Genomic DNA, 26,373 nt, shown 5'->3' on the forward strand with positions numbered 1-26,373 from the left:
AGCAGATATTCCCAGTATAGTTGCTGTGGAAATGTCTGACACTTTCTTTCCTAATCTTCTTTTCAGTTGTGGGTATCCATGTGACATGGTTATAGATAATATGAAATACAGAGAAATCTATTGAAACTGCTTCTGGAAAGTTTTTTTTTTTTACATGACAAAAGGGAGACAGACATGGAGAGATGTTTCTCCACTGTGCAAGCCCTCCCTTCTCTTGCCTTTCAACAGGGCTATCTGAAGTGATGTCCAGAGCAGCTGCAGCTACCCTGCAACCTTGAGGTGAGAAACCTAAGGATGAGACATCAGCATGCTGAGAATGGCAGAGCACAAGGTCTGGGCCCTGAATGACATTATAGACTTGCCAAACCAACTCTGTACCCCTTAACCCTTAAAGTTTTTATCTTGTAAGTTTATTAAATGCCTTCATTGTTTAAGCCGCATTTAGTTGGATATTGTCACTTGTGGCCAAAATCATTCTAACGTCTACATTATGGAAGAGAATGTCTACAGAATGACTGAGGTAATGTGCCGTGACTGGTAATAAAAAACAGAATTGTGTCGAGAAAAGGGTGATTCAAACTCCCTCACCTGTTCCTCGAATATATCAGCACCCAAGGCCAGAGGACCCATGTGTATTGGGTCCCCACACAGTGAAGAAGTTAGCATGTCTGTCAGGGGCAGTCGGACCATGTGTTTGTCTTTTAATAAATGGCCTCTGTGGGGTGGGGAGGAGGTTAGACAAGCTCAGGGACAGTGAGGGAGGAGGAGAAACTGCACCCCTTCCGCAATTCTCTGCCTGGGACGTGCCACCTCACCGGGTGCCCCATTCCAACCTGGCACAGCCACACCAGGACAAACGTCACTGTGCTCGTGGTCAGGTGGAAGGTCTGACGCCAGGTTTAGCTGTGCCAACCTGTCCTTGGGTCTCACGTGCTGACAGGCTGCAGAGGTAACTGAGAACCTGGCTGGCCAGCCACGCTGAAGCAGCTGCCAGGCAAGGGCAGCCTGCTGTGGGGAAGGCTGCAGAAAGAAGGCTGAGCGGGGTCCACGGGCCTGTCAGCCAAACCCAGAGGGGCCACACGGCCATCAGAGGCTGGATGGCGCTCACCTCAGACCAGGGGAGCCACCAGGAGCTGTGCCCCAACGGCAGACCCCTGACCCTCTACAGAGGTCTGAAGGTTAGCCCTGACTGGAGGAGTGAAGCGCGCGGCCCAGAGGCAGGGACCCAGAGGCCAGTAGGCACGCACAAAGTGGACCCGAGCATATCGGCTGAAGGTCTCCTAAGCCACTTGACCCTCATCCTGAAAGGAGCAGGGCAAAGGACAGGCTCTAGGGAGACTGATCCTTCTCATCCAAGTCAGCCTGAAACCTCTTCTAAATGAGCAGCTTAAATTACCAGGTAGCTGCTGCTGCTGCTGCTAAGTCACTTCAGTCATAGACTAGGGCTTAAATGAAATTGGATCCTGGATTTTTTTTTTTTTGCCGTTATCCCACGGGTAGGGGTGATGGAAAGGTGGGGCCAGGGCGGGTACAGAGGAAGGCATGATTCATTACAGGCAAAAACAAAAAGCGTACGTTTCATTAATGTGAGCTAAATGTATGACCTTGCTTCGTACAGTATTTCATTAGAAGACCTAGAAGGGTGGCCCTGGGGGAGAGGAGCTGGGAGTCTGGGAGTGTAAAGGAGGAGGCTTACTTTCCTCTGAATACTTTTTGCAGTCTGAATATCTTTCTGTGCCTATATTACTTTTTCAATTAAAAAATAAAAGAGTCCTCAGTAAGAAAACCAGTGAAAGTAAATGGTATGGGACTTCCCTGTTTGGTCCAGGGGTTAAGACTTCATGTTCCCATTGCAGGGGGCATGGGTTTGATCCCTGATTGAGGAACTAAGATCCCACGTGCTTTGTAGTGTGGCCCCCACCAAAAAAGTAAATGGCACGAAAACTGTAAATGATAGTAGATAACACATCATTCTTTCTCATAGAAATATTTTTTAAAAGCCATAGTGGACCTGCCAAGAGATTATATAACATGAAAATGATGTCTAGCAGGTAAAAGTAAACTAGAGGTGAAGGAGGGCACCATAAACCCTCATCGAGTCTCCAGGGCACAGGGAGGGACTCCTGTTGGCCATGCACCAGCTAAGCTGGACAGTCTCCAGCGGGAGTAGGTACCTCTAACCTCACAGGCTAGGGTGGAGGAGGGGTAGCAGGGTCAGCAGCATCAATGAACTTGGACACCCTCTCTTCTGGCTTAATCAGGGCAACCACTTACTAGCTGGTAACTCCGGGTAAGTTACTTAACATTTCATTGCCTCAATATCCTCATATGTCAATTGAGAATAATAAGAATAATACAGTCACCATAGGGTCGCTGGAGGATTCAGTGTAAAGCACTCCAAGTTGTTCTTGGCATGAAGTTAGCACCTGCTGTCATGGCTACGTCTGGAACTGATTGGGGATCGGGGTGGAAGGTGCTCAGTCTTCCACTTTCTAAGCTTGCAGCAGTGCCAGATCTCGGGGTCTGCCATCACCCTGATCAGGAGCCTCCTAGCTGGCCTTCCTGCCTCCAGTCTGCCCACCTCCGCCCTGGACGCCTGCATGCTGCTGGGTGTATGATGCTTCTAAACTGCCAATGCGATCGTCTCACTTCACTGTGCAAAATCCGTCACTTCCCACTGATTTATTTGCTTATTGATTTATGGCTGCTCTGGGTTCTTCATTGCTGTGAGCAGGCTTTCTCTAGTTGCAGCAAGTGGGGGCTCATCTCTAATTGCAGTACATGAGCTTAGTTGCCCCGAGGCAGGTAGAATCTTCCTGGACCAGGGATCAAACCTGTGTGCCCTGCACTAGCAGGGGGTTTCTTAATCGCTGAACCACCAGGGAAGTCCACTCCCCCACTGATTTCAGAGTTACTTTAAAACCTTTTGGTTTAGCACGCTGGGTCTTGCATTATCTGGGTGTGGGTTCCTCACTAGGCTCCTCTATCACTCCCACATCGACCCTCTATCTCAGCCACTCAAAACCAGAGGTCAGTTTGAAAATGCAGTGTGTGTTTTCTTTCCTCCACTTCTCTTCATGTGCTGTTGCTGAAATACTCTCCCTAGCCCCTTCTTTTTCTAGTTAGTGCATCCTCATCCTCTAAATTCAGTTTGTGTCACCTCGTCCAGGAAGCCCTCTTGGATCGTCCCGTCTGATTTAGATGCCCTCCTCTGTGTTCCCATAACTCTTTCATAAAGCCCATTACATGCTCTATTATAATTGTGTCTAAATTGTAAATTGCATAAACACTGAATGCATTTTTGGCTTGGTCTATTTATGTTGGATTGACAAATTTTACTTTATTTTTCCAATTAATTGAGCATATTCATCTAGAGCTCAGGGTGATTGTGCCCCCAACTGCACCTGCCTTCTATTGTTCCAGGTAAGGGGCCTGGAGGCAGGAGCAGGATCCTGTCTCCGCTTCTCAGAGCCAGGAGCTGCCTGGCTTCACTGTCCCCTCTCTGTCACACCAGGCCATCTCCTCCCTTCTCTTGGCCGAGCTACTGCCTCCCCAGGAAATGAAATATTGGGGTCCCCCTGCTCCTGGGCCCCCAAAGCTCTACATGTTATTTCCTTGGCCATTCATGGACACAGCAGGTGAGATGGGGTGATGGGGATGACCCTCATCATGGACACTGCACTTATTCCTTAACCCAAGTCCTCTGCTATATCGACTGGGGCTGGATTGAGGGGCGGAGGAAGGTGCTGATCCCAGCAGAAAAGAACCTTCTGGGTGATTCTGGCGACAGGGACAGGGACCTTCTTGTCAAAGGTGGCAGGGACTCAGCAGTGCTAAGCCCTCTCAATGGCTTGTATTACTTTGCTGAGCATCTAAATCTACAGTACTAATTACAGAACAATATTTTACAAATGTTACCGTGCATGACTCCTTAAATGAACTTACACAAATGTATACATATTCCTCCTTAGTACAGATATTCTGCAGTCCAGTTTGGGATACTTTTCTGTCCAAAGAACGTTATTTGGTCTTTTGGAACTTCACAGAACAAGGTATTATAAAGACATAATATTTTCCTACATTTTAGACAACTGTGATCATTTATTTGTACATATAGGAACCAAGTTCCATATCAGTAATGTAAACTGACAAGGTCATAAAGTAGTACAAAGTGTGAACCAGTCTCCCATTTAACAAGAATTTCTGAAGTCATTTTCACCGGGCCTTAGAGGCCTCTGTGAGGAAATCTCAGTAAAACATTGGGGATAATGTTTTAGCCTCAAATCCTAACGTGAAATGCTGTGTTTATGTTAGAAAGAAATCGCCAGAATGTACTGTAACTTCACACTTAGAGAAGAACTCCTACCTCCCAGTCATAAACAAAACCGAAAGCGTCAAGGAAGAGGTCCCTCCCAGAGCAGGTTTCAATCATCTTTTCACATCAACCAAGGGACATGCATGATCTATCACAGGGCCCAGTCTCAAGCAAGGTTTGGAATTTCCTTTCCTGGTTCCAGCTCTTGGAGACCTAAAAAATAACCCCTCCGGGTCGAATACACTGTCAAGCTTGACATCACTTTGGGCTGGAAATCTCTGGACTTTTCTCCCCTTGATTCAAAACCAGTGCAGGTATGAAGACTGAAAATCATGCTGACAAGTAAATTAGGGAAAATGAAATATGAATAAAAAGCAAGTTGAGGGAGATTCTCTGTGTCCCTCTTCAAACGAAACCCACCTATAATCCAAGATTGTGTGATACACTCCTTGACAAAAGTTCTGTTGTTTGGACTACTGCCCCAGCGCCCTGGGTCAGGAGGTCAGAAGCTGGCATCTCAATTCTATATATATGTTTCTTTTTGTTTTTTTTGGCTGTGTCTTGTGGCATGCAGGATCTCTGTTCCCTGCCCAGGGGCAAACCTATGTCCCCTGCATTGAAAGTGCAGAGTCTTAACCACTGGACCACCAGGGAAGTTCCAGGAATATCAGTTCTAGCAATTACTAACTAGCTGTTTGACTCTGAGTCCCCTTCTGGGCTTCAGTTTCTCATAAATAAGAAGTAAAAAAAAACACAACACTACATGATTGCTCAAGGCCCTTACCCTTAGCTCTAAAAAGCACTGATTCTTTTATTTTTTTCACCAGCTCAGGAGCTATGTGTATTAAGTTCAGTTCAGTTCAGTCGCTCAGTCATGTCTGACTCTTTGCGACCCCATGTGTATTAAAAGTGTCTCTAAATGACAATAGGGCACGTGGTAGACTCATAATACATGTTCCTTGAACTAATTAATTAATTTGGGCACTAAGATCAAGAGGTTCTTCATTAGTGGTTATTCGATGAATTATAAATTAATGACATCTTCCTCTTTCAGACTAGGAGATGAGAATGCTACATAACAGCCAGGAGCTTAATTAAACTCTCGCTGGTGCTTTGCTGGTAGCTCCACCTTATTGGATCTGTGTAGCCCGTGAATCAAATTCCCCCATTAACCTAAAGAATCCTTTCATCCCACCAATAGAAGCCCCATGCCCAGAATGGAAAGTCTTGACCATGTGTGGAATGCATCTTCCAAACAAAACTGAAGAAGCATAATCCCTAACAAAGTACTGGGTACCTTCTGAACAAAGAAATAACCTGGAAGGGTGATCATGTTTCAAAGATGAAATGGAATATTAGAAGACACAATTATTTTTAAACATCTAACTACTGAGTAGAAAATAAAAGTGTAATAGATTTCTCCATTTCATTTAAAAAGATGAGTAAAATTTAAAAAATAAAATAAAAAAGTTAAAAGATGAATAATTTGGTGCACGGGGATGATCCAGAGAGATGACATGGGGTGGGAGGTGGGAGGGGGGTTCATGATTGGGAACTCATGTACACCCGTGGCGGATTCATGTCAATGTATGGCAAAACCAATACAGTATTGTAAAGTAAAATAAAAATAAAAATTAAAAAAAAGACTTAAAATTTTAAAAAATGAATAATTATTTTAAAATTCTTTAACAGACCGTGTGTCTTGATCTGGGGCTTGACAAAAAATATTATTTCTGTTGCAGGACCACATATACCCATTATATACTGGCAAACCACTCCAGTATTCTTGCCTGGAGAATTTCATGGACAAAGGAATTTGGCTGGCTACAGTCCATGGGGTCTCAAAGAGTCAGACATAACTGAGCGACTAACACACAATTATGGAGAAATACACCAAGTAACTGCTCCTTCCTTGCCCTTAGAGCAATCATAATTTTACATATATATATATATATATATATATATATATATATATGATTCATTCTTGGCTCAAGGTGGAGATCAGAAATGCAATATCCAAAAAAAAAAGAAACAGTGCCAACAAGGTGATTCAATAGTACAGGCCCTGGGGTTTGACACTGAATAGACTCTGTGACCTACAATTTGTAACTTCTAATCCTCTCTCTGAGTCTGTCTCTTCTCTTGCAAAATGGAAGAAATAACTCTCACCTCACAGGGTTGTTAAGAAATAAATGCTATGTGCTATGGGCTGTAGCCCTCCAGGCTCCTCTGTCCACGGAGATTCTCCAGGAAATAATACTGGAGTGGGTTGCTATGCCCTCTTCCAGGGGATCTTCCCAACCTAGGGATCAAACCCAGGTCTCCTGCTTTGCAAGTGGATTCTTCACCATCTGACCCACCAGGGAAGCCACCAGGGAAGCCAAGGAATAAATGGTACATTGTATAAAGAGCCTAGGACAGAATGTAGCAATCCGACAAATGGCTTTGATGACATCTGTGTTAAAGCTTACCAGAACTGGAAGAGGAATCTAACACAGGGGCCCGGCTAACAGAAGGGAAAGCTGAGAGATGATTACAAAGTAAGGCTAGGATTCATCCATTCAACAAGCAGTCACTGAGAGTCCACCGTATGCCAGGTGCCATGTGGGGTGCTGCGGTCAGAAAGGAGAAGGGAGGAATGAGAGCCGAGGGCAGACGGTCCCTACCCCTGGACCCTCCCTACTGTATGATCGGTGGGACAACATTTGTGTACATTGTGATGGCTGGAATGTGGACTACTTTAGAGGAATATCTATATTACTGCAGGTATGGGGGGCATGAAATAAGGAACCAACTGCCTAATAGGTGTGTGACCTTGGGCAAAACTGCTGACCCTCTCTGGGCTTCAGTTTACATCCACATAAAATAAAGACAATCACTCGCTTCATGGTGTGAATTGTGATTATGACATGAAATATAATAAAGTAAGGTGAGACCCTTCCAATGATAAAGTGTTATTAAGGTGAAAGTGAAGTTGCTCAGTCCTGTCCGACTCTCTGCGACCCCATGGACTGTAGCCTACCACGCTCCTCCATCCATGAGATTCTCCAGGCAGGAATACTGGAGTGGGTTGCCGTTTCCTTCTCCAGAGGATCTTCCTGACCCAGGGACTGAACCCAGGTCTCCCTCATTGTAGGCAGATGCTTTACCATCTGCCCACCCGGGAAGATATTAAAAGTTGGTTATTATATGTCAATGAAGTATAATGCCATAAATCTGTGACACATTATATCTCTGGTTTGAACAGAGCTTAGATAGTTTCCAGTCCCCTGTTGGAGGGTAAGGAGAGAGCCACCTACAAACATAGGCTTATGCTTGGTCTCAACTGCTGAAATGAATGAAATTCTCCCTGAGGAAGAGTGGCTGGGCTTTTTTACGAGCTGCACTCATGTGGCCATGGAGACCAGGCCACGGCTGGAGGGGCTTGGTACTTCCGCCCCGGCCTAGAGGTTGTACAGGGCAGGGGTCTCTTCCCAGCCTGCAGCTTCTTCCCCTCAAAATAGAGGTAACACCACCTACCTTTTGGAATGAAAATACTTCTCATTCCAGTCCCAAAGAAAGGCAATGCCAAAAAATGCTCAAACTACCACACAATTGCACTCATCTCACACACTAGTAAAGTAATGCTCAAGATTCTCCAAGCCAGGCTTCAGCAATACGTGAACCATGAACTTCCAGATGTTCAAGCTGGATTTAGAAAAGGCAGAGGAACCAGAGATCAAATTGCCAACATCCACTGGATCATAAAAAAAGCAAGAGAGTTCCAGAAAAACATCTATTTCTGCTTTGACTATGCCAAAGCCTTTGACTGTGTGGATCACAATAAACTGGAAAATTCTGAAAGCGATGGGAATACCAGACCACCTGACCTGCCTCTTGAGAAACCTATATGCAGGTCAGGAAGCAACAGTTAGAACTGGACATGGAACAACAGACTGGTTCCAAATAGGAAAAGGAGTACGTCAAGGCTGTATATTGTCACCCTGCTTATTTAACTTCTATGCAGAGTACATCACGAGAAACACTAGGCTGGAGGAAACACAAGCTGAAATCAAGATTGCCGGGAGAAATATCAATAACCTCAGATATGCAGATGACACCACCCTTGAGGCAGAAAGTGAAGAAGAATTAAAGAGCCTTTTGATGAAAGTGAAAGAGGACAGTGAAAAAGTTGGCGTAAAGCTCAACATTCAGAAAACAAAGATCATGGCATCTGATCCCATGACTTCATGGCAAATAGATGGGGAAACAGTGGAAACAGTGGCTGACTTTATTTTGGGAGGGCTAGAAGATCACTGCAGATGGTGATTGTAGACATGAAATTAAAAGATGCTTACTCCTTGGAAGGAAAGTTATGACCAACTCAGACAGCATATTAAAAAGCAGAGAATTACTTTGCTAACAAAGGTCCATTTAGTCAAGGCTATGGTTTTTCCAGTGGTCATGTATGGATGTGAGAGTTGGACTCTAAGGAAAGCTGAGCGCTGAAGAATTAATGCTTTTGAACTGTGGTATTGGAGAAGACTCTTGAGAGTCCCTTGGGCTGCAAGGAGATCCAACCAGTCCATTCTAAAGGAAATAAGTCCTGAATATTCATGGGGAGGACTGATGCTGAAGCTGAAATTCCAATCCTTTGGCCACCTGAACTGGCACATTTGAAAAGACCGTGATGTTGGGAAAGACCGAAGGCAGGAGAAGGGGATGAAAGTGGGTAGGATGGTTGGATGGCATCACCGACTCAATAGACATGAGTTTGGGTAAACTCCCGGAGTTGGTGATGGACAGGAAGGCCTGGAGTGCTGCGGTTTATGCGGTCGCAAATAGCCTGACACAACTGAGCGACTGTAGTGAACTGAACCACCTACCCGGATTTTGCTGAAAGAATTAAATGCCATGATGGCTGTAAAGGCTTAAGTACAGCGTGCAGCACAAAGTCAGGGCTAAGTCAAGTAGAGGGGGAGATCAGTGGCCTGCAGGGTGGCAGATTCTACAACCTAATCAAGGAACCCTCTGGGAACGGATGAGGGGCCAGTGCGTGTGTGTGTATCCGACTCAGTCGTGTCCGACTCTGTGCGACCCCCATGGACTGTAGCCTGCCAGGCTCCTCTGTCCATGGGACACTCCAGGCAAGAGTACTGGAGTGGGTAGGAGCCTGGATTTATCAAGTTCATAATGCAGGTGTTTCCGCGTCTCACGGATGCAGGACGAGCATCCTGTGCGCGGCCGCGGAAGCTCGGCGGCGCTCACCCTGGGATGCCTGTTGCCCGCCAGTACCTGCGGGCGGGGGCCACCGGGGGCCACCCCCGCCCCGCCGCCCACCCCCCACCCCAGGGAGCCACTGCGAGGCTCTCCGGGCACAGTCTTCTCCTGCTCGGGTCCGCGCGCAGACCGCCCTGGGGGAGCGGAAGGGGACGCGCGCATCCCGGACCAGTGTTCCAGGCTGACCCGCGCTCCCCAGCGGCCTGTCGGCGCCGCGGGGAGTCCGCGCGCGCCGGGCTCCTGGGGCTGAAAGCCAGGCGCTGAGAAGGCAGGAGGCGCTGACCTTTCTCACCCGGCTTCCTCCCGGCCTCCCTGCGGCCCACGCCGCGCCCCTAGAGCACACAACCTCAGCCGCGCGGCCGGGTCGCAGGTTCCCCGGAGTCCACTCTCCTGTTCCAGGAGCCGGGAGGCTCTGGGCGCCGCTCCCTGCAGGGATCGGGTTGCCACGGCAACACGCCAGCCCCAGCATCCCTCGCGGATCGCCTCTCCAGAAGCCGGAGGCAGAGGCCTGGCAAGACGGAGAGGAGCGAAGCGTGCAGGAGGTCGGCTCGGGGCACCCCTGGCTCTAAGTTTGCCGCCCCGGGGCCCGAGTGCACCCCACTCCCTCCCCCAGGGGAGATGTGATCAGGACACAGGAAGAAGGCAGCCATCAGAAACCAAAGTTTTTGATATACTGGATTTGGGACTCCTACCCTCTAGAATTGTGAGAAAATCCATTTTTTATTTAAGCCAAGCAATCTGTTGCGTTAAGAATTTTCTTATGCCATCCCTCACAAACATAATGGCTGTATGAGATCTCCCTCTAGTGGCCACATTGAGTAATGCTATGACATTCAAACTTTTTCCTGAGCGTTTACTATTCAGGACAAGCTACACATATTTGATCGCTGTGTCAATTCTTTATTCATTTCACTTTAGTGTTTCCTGCAGCAGGCAGTAAGTTGGCATCACAGTCCAGAGAGATACTCAGTGCCTAAATAGACCAAGAGGGGAAACTTGGCACTCTCAGAACCTGGCAAAACCGTAGCCACCTAAAATAATTAATCACCAGTAAGGCAATGGCACCCCACTCCAGTACACTTGCCTGGAAAATCCCATGGACGGAGGAGCCTGGTGGGCTGCAGTCTATGGGGTCGCGAAGAGTCGGACACGAATGAGCGAATTCATTTTGACTTTTCACTTTCATGCATTGGAGAAGGAAATGGCAACCCACTCCAGTATTCTTGCCTAGAGAATCCCAGGGATGGGGGAGCCTGGTGGGCTGCCGTCTATGGGGTCGCACAGAGTCAGACACGACTGAAGCGACTTCGCAGAAGCAGCATAGTGTTATTAGCATCTTGATATGTAACTCAGATACATATATAATGGTTGACATAGAATATTCATGGTAAAAAGTAATGTAAATTGTAACTTTCAAGGACATGAACAAGGAGGACAAAAAGAAATTATAAAATAAAGTGGCAGAAATAAAAATTTTAAAGATGTGTAGTGATTCCTTTGCAACTTCCTTTGAGCCTATAACTATTTCAAAATAAAAATTTAAAAATACAAGTGGTCACAACAAATGGAAATGGATCCAGGCTCTCCAACTAAAAGATAAAAGTATCAATTTAGACTTTTTAAAAAAAGGAAAAAGAAAACATACCTCAAACATACAGCATGGTTGAAAGAAAAGGAGTAGAAAAGGAGAAACTAGACAAACGTGAACCAAAGAAAGTCAGTTATTGCTCTGTTCCTTTAGGAGATGGAGAATTTAGGGGACAAATATCACTCCAGATAAAGAGGACTGAAACTTAAGGATAAAAGCTAGATTCACCGAGAAGGTATAACAATTTCAGTTTTATATGTCTTTAAGAACAAAGCCTTAAAATATATAAAGGAAAATTTGACAGAACTACAAGGAGAAACTGACAAATCAACCCCTGAAGCGGCGATGATTTTGCACGGCAGACACACATTGTAGACATTGTGTTTCTGCTAGTTTACTCCTGCTTTATCTGATGAAATTTCAACCACCTGCATTTCATAGTGCTCCACAGAAGATAGGGTGGGCTTCAGGTGCTCCATTATTGACAAATTTAAGAGCTAGTGCACTAGACAGAAAGAGAAAGATGAATACCATATAGTATCATTTATACGTGGGATCTAAAATAAGACCCAGATGACCTTATCTACAAAATGGAAATAGACTCACAGACAGAAACAGACTTGCGGTTGCCAAGGAGGGGGAAACGGGGAAGGGATGGGTTGGGAGTCTGAGGTTGGAATATGCAACCTACTCCATTTTGCCTGGAGAATCCCCATGGACAGAGGAACCTGGCAGGCTGCAGTCCATGGGGTCACAAAGAATCGGACACAACTGAGCGACTAAGTGCGCACACACACATATTACATATGGAATGGATAAACAACAGTGTGTTACTGTATAGCACAGGGACCTATGTTCAATACCCTGTGATAAACCATAATGGAAACGAATATATAAAGAATGTTAAAAAGATGTATTCTTATATATATATGTGTGATTCCTATATAGATAAATCACTTTGTTGTATAGCAGAAATTAACACAACATTGTAAATCAATTATACTTCAATAAAAATAAATAAAGTGTCACACAGGTTCATTGTAAAAAAATAAAAGAACCAGTGGATTAGAAACTTAAGTGTGCTATTTCCCTATTCATTTAACAACCATTGGTTGAACAATTATTATGTTTAACACATCATGGAGCTTATATGTTAAAAAGAGTCAGTTACTGCACTTATTTAGTTTAGCCATATAATGAAAATGCATAAAGGCTACCCTGGTGGCTCAGTGGAGAAGAATCTGCTTGCTAGTGCAGGAGATTTGGGTTCAATCCCTGGGTCGGGAAGATCCCCTGGAGATGGAAATGGTAACCTACTCCAGTATTCTTGCTGGAAAATCCCATGGACAGAGAGGAGCCTGGTGGGTGTCAGAAAAGTCAGACAGGAGTTAGAGACTAAACAGCAAGAACACGGAAGGCATAAGCTGGAGTTTTGCAGAGGCTTATAGCGGAAACCGCCCTGAAGGTCCTCCCTTCCCCAACCAAGTCTTCTGCATCTCCTTCTTAGAGAAATCTGTTTGATGGGATGAACCTCAGTGGTTTCCAAAATCATGATAAGCCTTTAGTATATTGTTTTTTAAAACTAAGAAAATACTATTGTAAGTATAAAAGTTGCCCCACAAACTCAGCGGACTCCATTCTGCTGAGCGGTGGAAGAAGTTTGGGTTCCCGTTTATTTCTCCACCGCCTTTGGATGGATTCCATCTACATTCCAGGGATGTCTGACGGTAGTGCCAATGCTGGGGAGGAAGGGCGTGTGGCCTGGATTTCCCAGCGCTGGCCCCAGCTGCCAGGCCCTTCCTTATTCCCTTCTGATCTCCTGTCATTGCCCCTCAAGGTCACGCCCGACACTCGCCTCATTTTCAGCCCCGGTGCTCTTCGGGTCTGGCTCGGCCTCAGCTGACTTTGGTGTCCTTGGTTACAGAATGTTCTGGGGTTGCTCCCACACCACGCGGGGGCAGGAGGAACACGCTGGGGTTTTCTAGAGTCCTTCACGCACACAGGCTAACCTGCAGGGGCCTGGAATGTGTTCTCCTGTTCCGTTTCATGCTGAATGAACTCTGCAAGGCTGTCTCTGGTCTGTGTCCTAAAACTCCACCCAGCCGCGTCTCCCTGGCTGCTCGCTGCCTCCCTGGACTGCGAAGTGTACAGGGCCTGGTCTTCTCAAGACCCAAATGAACATCTCACTCCTTGCGTTCTCTCTAGCGCCTCCTTTCTCCCCAGGTTCCGGAACTTGATATAATTTTTGGAAAGGTGTGGGATGGGCAGGGAGTTCTGCTTTCCCTCTGGTACTCTACCAAATCTCCTGTGTAGATGCGATTTCTTTCTCTTCCTTGGGAAATCTGAATGTTAACAATAGACTCCTTATTTTCTTTGTTTTCTGAATGTTTTCTTTTTTGGAGGTAACGACAGAATGTCTTGCTGACTGAAAAAGGAAAGAGAGGGTAAAAGCAAGTATATGGAGAAAATGGCATCCTATATTAAAATAGCAACATATTGCTATTCAATAGTACAGATGAACAAAACAGGTCTCTTGGATAACATCTATTAAACACTGATTTAAGTAATAACAGGAATAAAGCAAGTGTTATGAAAAAAAAAATCCTAGGATAAGGAAACACTAAATACTGGGGAAACCAACTCAAAATGTACTTAGAAAATAATCAAGTCAACTCCAGGTGAGTAGTGGCTTTATTCATAGAAGCCATAATTCGGTGAAACCAGAAGTCAGTGAAAAATGAAGTGTGGATGATTATGGTTGGAAGACACTATTACACAATCATAGAAATAAGTTTAACTGTACTACAGAAGACTGAAAATGCTTACTGGGGTCATGGATAAAGTAAAGGAGGGGTACTATGATTGGGTGGGTGAGAAGAAATTATGGATCTCTTTAGCAAGGGGATACCCACCCCTGCTTGTGGGAGACAGGCTGCTGGGGCTAAAAGCATGCAGGTTCCCTGTCTTCAGCAACTGCTGAGCTAGCTTCTCCAGGGTGGAGGGCCTTCTGGAGAAGAAATCCCTCTAAACATCTTTTTTTTTCATGATTCAGGGGCTCCTCTGCCTCCAAAATCACCTCCTTTAAGTAACAGTGCCTGATACTTCCCTGGTGATCCAGTGGTTAAGAATGTGCCTTCCAATGCAGGGGACGCTGGGTCACTCCTTGGTCTGGGAGGATTCCACATGCCTCAGAGCAACTAAGAATGTAAGCCACAGTTACTGAGCCCGGGTGCTGCAACTTCTGAAGCTTGCACGCCTAGAGCCCGTGCTTTGTGCAACAAGAGAAGCAATCACAATGAGAAGCCAGTGCGCTGCCAGCGTAGCCGTCACCCGCTGCAACTAGAGAAAGCCCATGCACAACAATGAAGACCTAGTACAGCCAAAACAAGTAAATAAATAATTGTTTTCGAGTTAGAATGGATTAGGAAAAAAATAACAATGCCTAATATCTTTTTAAACAAAACTTTTGTGTCAGAAGCATTCCTAAAATGTTAAGAACACAAGTCTGATTGGGGTAGCACATGAAAGTCATTCACTCAGAAGTCCTACTTGGATCTTGTCCCGTGATGTCGGAACAGCCTTGCAGGCAGCAGGTGTATATTTGTGTCTGCCAAGTGAGCTTCTTCAGGGCAACAATCTTACCTTTCTGGTTTTTGTATCACCAAGGCTCAACAGTATTTGGTGTCTAGACTAGGCATGCAAAAATGCTTGTTGAAAGATGAAAAGGAAGTGAATTTGAATGAATGATGTGTGAATGGTTCAGGTAATTTCTATTTTGATGGATGAAGGTAGGAGGAGAGTAGATACCCAAGGGAGTTTATCATTAAAGGGTTAAACGTTTCTACAATGAAACAATGGGTTAAAAAAAGGACACATTTTGTAGTTGCATAATTTTCTTGGCAGGAGCTAACTAGGAACTGGTAGTTGGAGTGTTTTGCATGAATACACATGATTTCTGAAGGCATGTGATGTGTGTGTGCACTTCATTAAGGGCTTGACTATTAAGATTCTTATAAAGAGTTTGTTAATTAAGGTATTGTTCTGATTAATGGAGCTACCCTAAGTGAGAATGGTAGAGAAATATTGCATTTGTTTTGTTTGGTCTTTTTGAAACAATGCATCAATGTATGGCTTAGAACCCACTATTACTATTTGTTCCCGCCATAAACTTCAGCCCTAAGCAAAGAGGAATGAATTCTGAAAATTTATTTTTTGACCATAAAAGACCATACATGAATTGCTGAATTTCAATCAAAAGTATTTAGCTGACTACACACAGGCAATTCGTTAGCCCCATTGTCAGCAAGTTCTTAAGTGTTTTTGTTTCTAGTGTCCTTTTCCTTTTTAGTAGCTCCCAGACTCTAACTCCAATTTGGTAAAAAGAAAACACTAATTCTTTCAAAGCTGCCACTGGGACTTCCCTGGTAGTCAGTAGTTAAGACTCCAGTGCTTCTAAAGCGGGGGCGCTTAGGTTCGATCCCTGGTGAGGGAACTAAGATCCCATGTGCTGTGTGGTGCAGCCAGAAAATTAAAATATATATATTACATATTTCTATTATATATTGTATTTTATATTATATATAATATATAAATATTATATACAAAATACATATGTGTGTGTGTATAAGCTGCCATTAAAATCCAAAAGACTTTCTCAATACCCTACTCTCTTTTCTATGTAACCCTCCCCGCACCCCACCCAAATCTCCAGGATACCACGCCACATTTGAAGGCAGACTTTTCTCTCTTATCTCAGATGCCGTGTCCATTCTCAGGCTGGCAGAAAGCCACCACGTACTGGGATTGGCGGGCAGACACATGGTTCTGCTGAGCACCATTCTCTCCCCTGCCTGTGTAAGGTGATACCCAGACCCTGTGACCGCAGACAGCTCATGCTCCTGGGGGCATCTGAGGCCTCTCTTTTCTGAGAAAGTCCACGGAGGGAAAGGACAGTGTATGGATTTCCATGGAAAAACCCCTGTCAAGGATTCCAGCTACAGCTCCCCTGAGGTGACAGGAGAATCGGACAGAAGCCAAGAAGAAATACGGTATCTCCCACTTAGAAAATACAAAAAATTCTGATCAGGAAAATGAAGTGTAACGAAGACAATAAAACTTCTTGAATCAATATGCTAATTTAACATAAACGTCTGTTATGTTTAAATAATTGAACACCTTGACAGTAAAAAATAAATCCAGGCATACAGGCAGATAAAACTTTTTGTTTTAAGTGGCTGTGGAATCACCTATTAAGTTGTTCTTCCTAGGCTGATGTTGTTCTTAATAGACTAAAAAAACAGTTGTTTTTAAAGACTGATGATCAAATAAATGTGACTGGTGATTTCCTAAATTAAAGCTATCATAAGCACTTATACAACAAACTAGAATTAGTAATATAGAGAAATAATGGGGAGGAGAAAATGCCTACTTGAAAATCAGTGTTGGGTTACCCAAGAATGGTATGGAGAAAAATGAAGTTGGATTATACCACTTTATAATATGTAATGTAGTGTTATATTTTTAAAAAATGACTACCAAAAGAAGTAGAAGATAGACTAATTATGATTTAGGGCAAACAGACTAGTATATCTACAAAAGAGACATTTACACCAGAACAGAAAGTATATCATCATATTCTGGATCTGCTCCTATTTAAATAAATAACATGATTAAAACAATGCAAGAAAATAAATATTTTAAAAAATGAAAATGCTCAAAACATATTTATTGTCCCAAATCTATAAAGAATAGTTGTAAGTATAAATACTCTGTTTTCATGCCATAAGTAGTCAAGGAAGATTAAGATTTTAAACAAAAGATAAATGCTAGCAAACTAAGTTGAAACATGTGGAATATGTATAGGTTCATAGTAATTAAAGAGGTGCAAATTAGAACTCATAAAATGTTACAAATAGCAAAAAGATCTTTCTTTTTTTAAGTCATTGTTGGTGGAGGATCTGTGGGAAATGAGCCTGTTTACATAGCTGGTGGACTCCACATTTCGTCTTCCTCTTTTTTTAAATTGAATTATAGGGAGGCCTGGCATGCTGCAGCCCATGAAGTCATAGTCAGACACGACTGGGTGACTGAACAGCAATGTAACTTAATGTACAACACTGTATAAGTTTCAGATGCACAACATAGTGATTCATAGTGTTTAAAGGTTATAGTCCATTTACAGTTGTTATAAAATATTGGCTATGTTCCCCATGTTGTACCATATTTTGTAGCTTACCCCTTACCCCTCTCTTGCCCCGCCTCCCTTCCCTCTTCCCACTGGTAACCACTAATTTGTTCTCTGTATCTGTGAGCTTGTTTCTTTTGTGCTATGTTCACTAGTTTTCTGTAACTTTTAGATTCTACATAAAAGCATATTGTACAGTTTTTCTGAAGAGCAATTTGTCAATCTGTATCAGGAGCTAAGAAAAACGTGTTTAAAATGTTCAGTCTATTAATTTCATCTTGGGGATACATGATAAGCAAAAAATTGAAGGGGAAAATAAAATCTGTGCAGAAGTATCTGTATAGCAGCATTACTTTTCATAATAAAAACAAGAAACATCTCTAATGCATAGTTCAAAGAAAAATGGTTTAGACAACTGCTCTGTATCAACAGAATGTAATTAATTATACTATTTAATTAAAATGACTAATATGTGAATTATGTTGATCCATGGAAATCTCTATGTGAAGCTGTGATAAATCTGAACAAGTAACAAATATGTCCTTGGCTGAACTTATTTCAGCCATGGACGTATTTGGGGGTTCTTGGGGACTGAGCCATATTGAATCCACAGGGACAAACTTAGTTCCTGGTACTCAGTAAGTGCTCAAGTATTTGTTGAATAGATGCATAAATGACTTTTCTGTTTATGCTGAATTCTTGACCTTCTTCCTGACCTTGGTGAATGTGCACTCTCATACAGCTCACCTGGGTTTCTGAATTCTAGCCTGCTCCATCCTCAAATAAATGTGTACCCTTTATGCTGCTGGCATCCAGCTAAGTGACCTCTGCTCTACTGAAGCCTCCAAACTCAGGATGACACATGGCTGCTGCTCACTCAGTGCCTAGCATGATGTCTGTCTGCACCAAGCTCATGAAAAAAAAAATGAATTAAACTTTGTCCAGTGTACAAAGGAACATTAACAAACATGGCAAGAGATTGAATACTGAAGAGAGTTTAGATCAATCATTCTAGGGGAAAGAACAGCTATATTTGAAAAGTTGTATGATTCTATGAACTGTCAAAAACTAAGGAAAATCAAAGTTCACACTAGTTTATTTTCTTAAATACAAAAACTAATTGCAATCAGTTCCTAGAACTAGATAGACTATATCTCCCCAAAGCCAGGTTTCTATTAAAAAAGAGGCAAAAGCAGTCAAGCTTTCGACCTTCTCTTACTTAACATTCCCCAGTCATCCGGCTACTCTGATGGGAAGGGTAACAGCATCGACTCTCAAGAAGCTGCCAGCTTGCCTGCGAACATTCTGCCCAGAATATTTGCTGAGATTCTATTGAGAGCAGAGTGGAACATTAAACCCTTAAGGGATTAAAAAAAAAGAGAGAGACCTATAAGGTCCTCGTTATTTGAGTTATCAGGGGCTGTGTATCATGGGGTGACAGGCAGATCCAATAGACAAACGACACACACACATACTAAATACTTGCTAAATAAGTGTTGACCTAGTGGCCCCCCTACCACTCGGCCTGTCCTGGTGGCGCTGAGTGCCGGGCACAGGAACACTTGCTAGTGGAATGAATGATTGACCGATCTGAATGGACAGAAGAGGGGATTCAGCAGGTTGCCACATTAGATGAAGCAATCACAGCATCAAGTGACGTTAGTATATTTATTCTGGCGGATCTTAATTTATTTGTGAGCGCACACGACTCTTTAAGGGCCCGCATACAGGCAGGGAGCTCTGGGGAGGGACACAGTAACAAAGAAGAAAAGAGAGCCTTCCACGCCTCGGCCGAGGGCGGGTCGCGTGCAGACCCGGGGTTAAGGCGAGCGGGGCTGGAGGCCGCGGGTCCCGTGTCCGCGTCCAGGTCGGCCTAGGCCTCCTGTGCTATAAATACAGCGGCCCACATGCTGCAGAGACACGGTGTTCCTTGCACTCGCGGGACAGATAACATGAATTTGCCCTTTAAATGTCCCAAGTACAGGCACAGCCCCTAGCCCACCCCTGCCTCCCGGAAGCGCCTTCGCCCCCGTTGCCCTCTGCAGACGAGGGGGCGGGCCAGGAGGCGGGGCTCCGGGCACCCGCCCAGCTAATGAGAGGGGCGAGCGGGGCCCTGGGGCCCCGCCTCCTCTCGCGATAGCCTGGGCGGGGTATATAAAGCGGGCAGCGGGGTGAGGTGAGCGGCCCCTTCGCGTCGCGCAGGGTCTGGAGCAGGGGAAGCCGGGGCTGCCCGGGCGGAGACAGCGAGAGCGCGTCTCGCGGAGGCGGTGTGCGCCCGGCTGTCACCATGAGCGATCAGGCTCTGAGCTTCCTGAAGGACTTCTTGGCCGGCGGCGTGGCCGCTGCCATCTCCAAGACTGCTGTCGCGCCCATCGAGAGGGTCAAACTGCTGCTGCAGGTGAGGACCTTGCGGGCGCGGCGAGCGGGGCGCGGGCGCGCGGGACCGGGCGCGCGGGGCCCCGGCGAGTCGCGGGGCGCGGGGCTGGCCCCCAGATCCGCGCTAGGCCCCGGGCCCGGCGCACGGCCTGCACGAAGGGGAAGGTGCCCTCTGCGCAGAGACAGGTCCAGCGTCAGTAGCGGATTCCTGGTGTCGGGTGGCGCCCCGCGTGCGGGTGTCTATATATGGAAACCCACCCCGAGTAGGTTGCAGCCAGCCAGATCCTGCTCCGGGGACAGCGCGGGCACTCAGGCCTCTTGGGTCAGCCTCACCTCTTGATTTTCAGACCCCCTTGCACCCTCTTCTCAGCGTCCACCTTTTACGATTAACAACATCAAAATAATTACTACTCAAGATTATTACAGTGTCCAGTGTGCCATGCTATAGCCGACATTATTCTATTATTCATTCATCTTGGTATGACCTCTGTAAAACAGATACTGTTTCCCCCATTTTGCACATAAAGGAACAGGTCTTGAGAGACCAACACTTTTCAAAATAAACTCAGATGGCCTTATTCATCCTTTCCCCAAATCTTTTCCTCCCCAGCCCTGATCTCTGAATGGCTTGTTCTCATCATCTCACTGCCCCGCCCCCCCCCCCCCCCCCCCCTGCAAAAAGCAAGGACCCCTCCATGAGGAACTGGGCATTCTCAATTTGGGAGTCAAAATGATCAATAACAAGAAAAAACCCCAACAAATGGCCCACAGCAACAACTCCTCAATAATTGATTATTTGGATATGCTTGGAAAATGTCAGGCTCCAATGCTGAGTGGATTCCTTCTTCTTTACTACTCAGAGACTGTGTCTTCAGGGATGCTAAAGAGAGACTGAGGAATCCTCACCTCCTGCCGATCATATCTGTCAGATCAGAGCAGGTGTCCTTTGGGCCACGGATCTTTAATTATTTCTGTCTCCCAGTAATAAACCCCTAGTACAGTTCTGGCACCTAGGGAAAATGCAGCAAATCAATGTCTCCCTTTACGTAATCAGATCATCCTTTTCAGTGTATTTCGGAGCAGAACTGTTTCTCTCAAATGCCCTGGTAATTGAGGCAAACTGGGTTTAGGGGACTCAGTGTCCAAGTAGCTAAGACTTCAGTTTACTCAGTGTTCATTTGATTTCCCCATACTTTTTAAACAAGGAAATCAGGAAGCACAAACCTTCTTGTTCTCCTGCCCTCTTCTCTCGGCCCTCCCTGTCCCTCCCATCTCCCTCCTCCCCCGCCCCTCTCCCTGCTGCAGGTCCAGCATGCCAGCAAACAGATCAGTGCCGAGAAGCAGTACAAAGGGATCATTGATTGCGTGGTGAGAATCCCCAAAGAGCAGGGCTTTCTCTCCTTCTGGAGGGGTAACCTGGCCAACGTGATCCGTTACTTCCCCACCCAAGCTCTCAACTTCGCCTTCAAGGACAAGTACAAGCAGATCTTCCTGGGGGGTGTGGACCGGCATAAGCAGTTCTGGCGCTACTTTGCCGGTAACCTGGCCTCCGGTGGGGCAGCTGGGGCCACCTCCCTCTGCTTTGTCTACCCGCTGGACTTCGCTAGGACCAGGCTGGCTGCCGACGTGGGCAAGGGTGCCGCCCAGCGGGAGTTCACTGGTCTGGGCAACTGTATCACCAAGATCTTCAAGTCTGATGGCCTGAGAGGCCTCTACCAGGGTTTCAACGTCTCGGTCCAGGGCATCATTATCTACAGAGCTGCCTACTTTGGAGTCTATGATACGGCCAAGGGTGAGAGAAGGGCGTCGGGGCGCAGAGCTGAGGAGGATGTGTGCAGAGAGGATCCTGAGGGGTGTCTAACTCATAAAGGACTTTGTCTTGTTAATCTCACTTTCCCCTAGTCCCTGGGCTAAACTGCGGAGGTGGTGAGGTGGGGATCAATAGCTGGGGGACTCTCCTTGTCCTCTCCTGAACTACCTTGGCCTTGAGTTACTCGGAGAGGGCAAAGGGGGTGCCTGGCTCCTTTTATCAGTTACCAAGTTTAACTTGGAGCCACTTCAACATGGCCTGTGCGCGGGGCACCGCTCGGGCTTTGCGGGTCCAGGGAGGGTTGGCGGCACCAACTTGCGTTGGCTGCTTGGTTACTTCTGAGACACCCCTCACGGGGCAGGCTTTTCTGGAAGGGTGGGGCATGGAGTTGCAGTGCCCTGTTCTTCGTCCCCACCTGCTTTTTGCTCAGCTGCTTGGAGGAGGAATCGCGTCATGGCCATTTGGCTTCTTGGCTCTGCCCACAGGGATGCTGCCTGACCCCAAGAATGTGCACATTATCGTGAGCTGGATGATCGCCCAGAGTGTGACGGCGGTCGCGGGGCTGGTGTCCTACCCCTTTGACACCGTCCGCCGTAGGATGATGATGCAGTCTGGCCGGAAAGGGGGTAAGCCCGAGACCCATGAGAATCTTACGTTTCTGCTCAAGAACGCTAGTCAGTGCTCTTTACAGCCTGCATTCTTCTAAGTTGTTAGAATTGAGATAAAAATTTAAGAAAGATTGTGATGAATCCTCCCTAATGTTCTAAACTATTCCTTTAAAGATTTGGTTTGTTTTTATCAAAGAAGTAAGAACACCAAAAACGGGATATTGTTTGGTTCACCTGGTTTGTGAACTTAACTAGGTAGCTAGCATCATAGAGGCCTTAGGCCTTTTTCCCTTAGAGCCTGGGTGCAGAAATTGAAGTAATCAGCTAGTTTATTTTTAAATGTTTCTTAACTAGTTTTACACGTATTATTGGGGAGAGTGATTTAGCTGGGGGAGAGATGGCCTCCAGCAGTTTGTGGCAATAGGAAGTTTTGGCTTTAACAGGTTGAAACATAAGAAATTGCCATTGTAACAGTAAGAAACACCGAGTATAATTAGTTTCATCTGCTTCAACCTACTTCACTTTGACTTTTCACTTTCATGCATTGGAGAAGGAAATGGCAACCCACTCCAGTATTCTTGCCTGGAGAATCCCAGGGATGGGGGAGCCTGGTGGGCTGCCGTCTGTGGGGTCGCACAGAGTCGGACACGACTGAAGCGACTTAGCAGCAAGCAGCAGCTTCAACCTAATAATTGTATCTCTTGCTTTGTAAGAGTATAATCTGAGATTGGATCTCAGTTTTCTCATCAATAATAAACAGGACCCCCCCCCCCAGCTTAATACTTCTGCTCCCCACTGCTCCCTTCGTGTTTCTCTGTTTGACTTATGTGAATTAGCTGGTTCATTGCCCGTTTTCACTTGATCTTGAGTTGAACTAGGAATCTAGAGACCCTACCCAGCAGTTATGCGAGGGGAGGGGCTGTCCCATTGAATGTGCTTAGAGCTGGGCAGAAGACTCGAAGTGACCTTTTATAACACTGAAAACAAACTGTGCAGGTGTCTTTCAGAGGAAAAGTCTCTTTCCTCCAGAATTATGCAGCCCTTACCAATGATGTTTGTTTCCACAGCGGATATCATGTACACGGGGACAGTGGACTGCTGGCGGAAGATTGCAAAAGATGAAGGACCCAAGGCTTTCTTCAAAGGCGCCTGGTCCAATGTATTGAGAGGCATGGGTGGTGCTTTTGTATTGGTATTGTATGATGAGATCAAAAAGTTTGTCTAATGTGATTAAAACTCGATTTCATTGGTTCCAGATCCATTGTGTGGTTTAATAGACTCTTCCTAAGGGGAAGTAAAAAGACAGATCTGGGATGAAACCAGATTGAAAGGAATACCTCAGAGGGGGGAAAAAAAGCTTGAGTATTCATTAAACCACAAATGTATTTTGTATTTATTTTACATTTAAATTTCCACAGCCAATAGAAAATAACTTATCATACTTACATAATTAACTGAAGAACTGATCATGAATAACTTAATGTGAAATGTCAATAAAGACCACTTAATGCATGTTCTCTATTTTACTGAATTCTTATTAACTGCCAAACGGATTAAAATCATAAGACCATAAATCTTATTTCCTAGCATGACTCATTTATATAACTCAGTGGACAAGCTTCTAAATAGCAGATATTACACTGTGTTATCATGTGAACACCTAGAGTACTTCAGAGTTATAGTTTTCAAACTGAAATAGGTTATGTTCTTTCTCTTCACCTTACACCATACTGCTGTAGCCTCGTAGTGGTAACATGGATTGTGGCTTCCATAATCTCAGCGTATTTTATGCACTTTTCACACAGTCTTCAGGAATTCTGAGATTCCACTAAAAGCTTTAAATCACAGTTTCAGGAGCTTTGCATGGTTAGGAAGGGCCATCAGTGCCTTTAGGGAACTGTGATACTTGGAATTTTATGATAGGTGGACAGTAGTCATTGAAATCAGTTAGCAAGCTAGCACTGAAATCCTGTTGGATCCTGTGGAAGATACAAAAAGGCAGAAGCCCATTGGGGAAAAAAAAAGCTTAAGTGGGGTTAGGAGAGAGGCGGGACTTGGCATTGTTAAATAGTGTAACATTTAATATCAATACAATAAATCTTGGCTGAGGAGAATTAGAAGCCAGAGGGAACTGGGGGGAAGGATAGAAGATAGGCCTTGAAAGAAAATAACTAGACTTAGATACATGGGTATAGAAAATCTCTGCCAGCACTTCTTTTCTGCAACAATTTATCAAGACCTGGAGGAAAAGTCAGTTTGGGAGTTGACCCTGGTTAAGTCTGTGAGCAAGAGAAAAACAGGGACAATTCCACATTGGAAAGTAAGCGTTTTGGGTCCAGAAGACCACACCGTTCACAGGCTCCTCGCTTGCTGGGTGTGGCCCGCGGACACAAGCCCCCGTGTGCAGGGTGAAGCCCGGAGGGCAGGCACGTGTCTTCGCGGTCCTGACAGGTGGCTGAGGGGTGCCTCTGCACGCTCTGTTCTTGACCTGCCTCCTCCCCAAGCTCTCCCACCTTCTCACTCCGGCCTCCCCGTTAAAAAAAAAAAAAACATTGGCTGCCTTGTTCTACTCCAGTAGCTAAGGTCTGAGTTTTGCCATGTCCAAGGTTACATCCATCTTAATCTAGCAGTTGTCTCTGCCAACAGAAAAGGCCAACAGAAAGCCTCTCAAGCCCATCTCAAAGCCGGGTCACAAGTACGGGTCATTAGGGGCCTTTGGATACGTGTCTCATTGGCTTTCTGTCCTAAAGGTGATCTGAAAAGTCCAAGCACTGCTGCTGATGGAGAGAAAAGAGGGCAGGCCAGGACAAATGCTTCTGTGGAGTGGCTCTCCAGAGAAGGCCGGCCCTAAGTTAGCGCCGGGGGAGGGAGGGTGGGGGGGTTGGGGAGGATATGGAAGCAGGTGGGCAGTGCGAGCAGTGGAAGACCCCTGAGGCCTCTCTGGCAGGAACAAGAAGTGGAGAAGAGGATTCAACATTTACTCAACGGTGTGATTATCTCCCTTCTGCGTGTGACCCACAAGTCAGCCTCCCCGCTTCCTGCGAGTGTTAACCTCCGTGGCCTCAGGAATGCATGTATAAGGAGCCTGTGCAGTCAGCCTTCACCCCAGCTCCTTAACGACCCGGGGCCCCCAGGCCCCTCAACCCTGGATGGGCAGCACCTCCCTGAACTGCCCTGTCTTTTCAATCCCCTCACTGAGGGTCCGTTCTCCCAGGAGGTGTGTGAAAGTTGTGGAGATGCAGCTGGAAGGCTGAGAATTGGAGCGTGATTCTGAGAGTGTCTTGGGGGTGGGGAGGGCAGGGTCACACCTCTGGGTGGCCTCCCGAAGCAGGAAGAGGGAACCAGGGACAGGGCAGCCCCTGCAGTCCCGGAGGCCGGCTTTCAGCTATCTCACCCCTTTAGCTGGATATGGGAAACTGGAGATTGTGAGCAACCCTGCTGCCTGCTGTCAAAAGCAAAAGTAACTCTCTGGAAGAAAATACCACCTAGAGCAGGGGTCAACAAACTTTTTCTCTGAAGGGCAAGGTAGTAAATAGTTCAGGCTGTGTCGACCAGATGGTTTTTGATAGGGCAGCTCTGCCCTATTGCAACAGCACCTTGGACTAGACACGAACCCAGGGTGGCTGGTCTGCAAAACTTCATGTACAGACACTGAATTGTGCACTTCTTAGAGTACTGACATGTCACAAAATATTCTTTTCATTTTAAAAAATACTTAAAAAGGTAAAGGCCACAAAAATGGGCTCTGGGCTGCTGAAATGGCCAACAGGCTGTAACTCTGTATCCCGATCTAGGGCTTCAAATTTTTCCTACAATTTTTCATATAAACATAACCGAAACCACAAATATAACTTTAAAACAGCCTATAAAAACACATTCTAAACAGCCACAAAGTAAAACGTGAAAATCAGAAGAGATATTCAAAATGTTTTGAACTTGATAAAAATGGGGTCTTCCCTGGTGGTTCAGTGGTAAAGAGTCTGCCTGCCATTGCAGGAGACTCAGGTTTGATTGCTGGGTTGGGAAGATTCCTTGGAGGAGGAAATGGCAACCCAATTCTGTAGTGTTCTTGCCTGGGAAATCCCATGGACAGAGAGGAGCCTGGCAGGCTACACTCCATGGGATTGCAGAAGTCAGACATGACTTAATCACTAAACAACAAAACAACAAAAATACCATGTTATCGAAACTTGTGGGAAACAGCTAAAGTTATGCTCAGAAGAAACTTACAGC

At 45.6% G+C, this 26,373-nt stretch overlaps 1 protein-coding gene across 1 annotated transcript; it reads left to right on the forward strand.

Moving 5' to 3' along the window:
- Positions 1-19,519: 19,519 nt before the first annotated feature.
- On the forward strand, positions 19,520-23,397 carry SLC25A4 (solute carrier family 25 member 4). The gene is made up of 4 exons (XM_052661344.1): positions 19,520-19,744; positions 21,028-21,514; positions 22,018-22,158; positions 23,208-23,397. The coding sequence occupies exons 1-4, from the start codon at positions 19,634-19,636 to the stop codon at positions 23,363-23,365; spliced, it is 897 nt and encodes a 298-aa protein (XP_052517304.1). The 5' UTR covers positions 19,520-19,633; the 3' UTR covers positions 23,366-23,397.
- Positions 23,398-26,373: the final 2,976 nt, after the last annotated feature.

This window comes from Budorcas taxicolor, chromosome 24 (assembly GCF_023091745.1).
Source record: "Budorcas taxicolor isolate Tak-1 chromosome 24, Takin1.1, whole genome shotgun sequence".
Lineage (NCBI taxonomy): Eukaryota > Metazoa > Chordata > Mammalia > Artiodactyla > Bovidae > Budorcas > Budorcas taxicolor.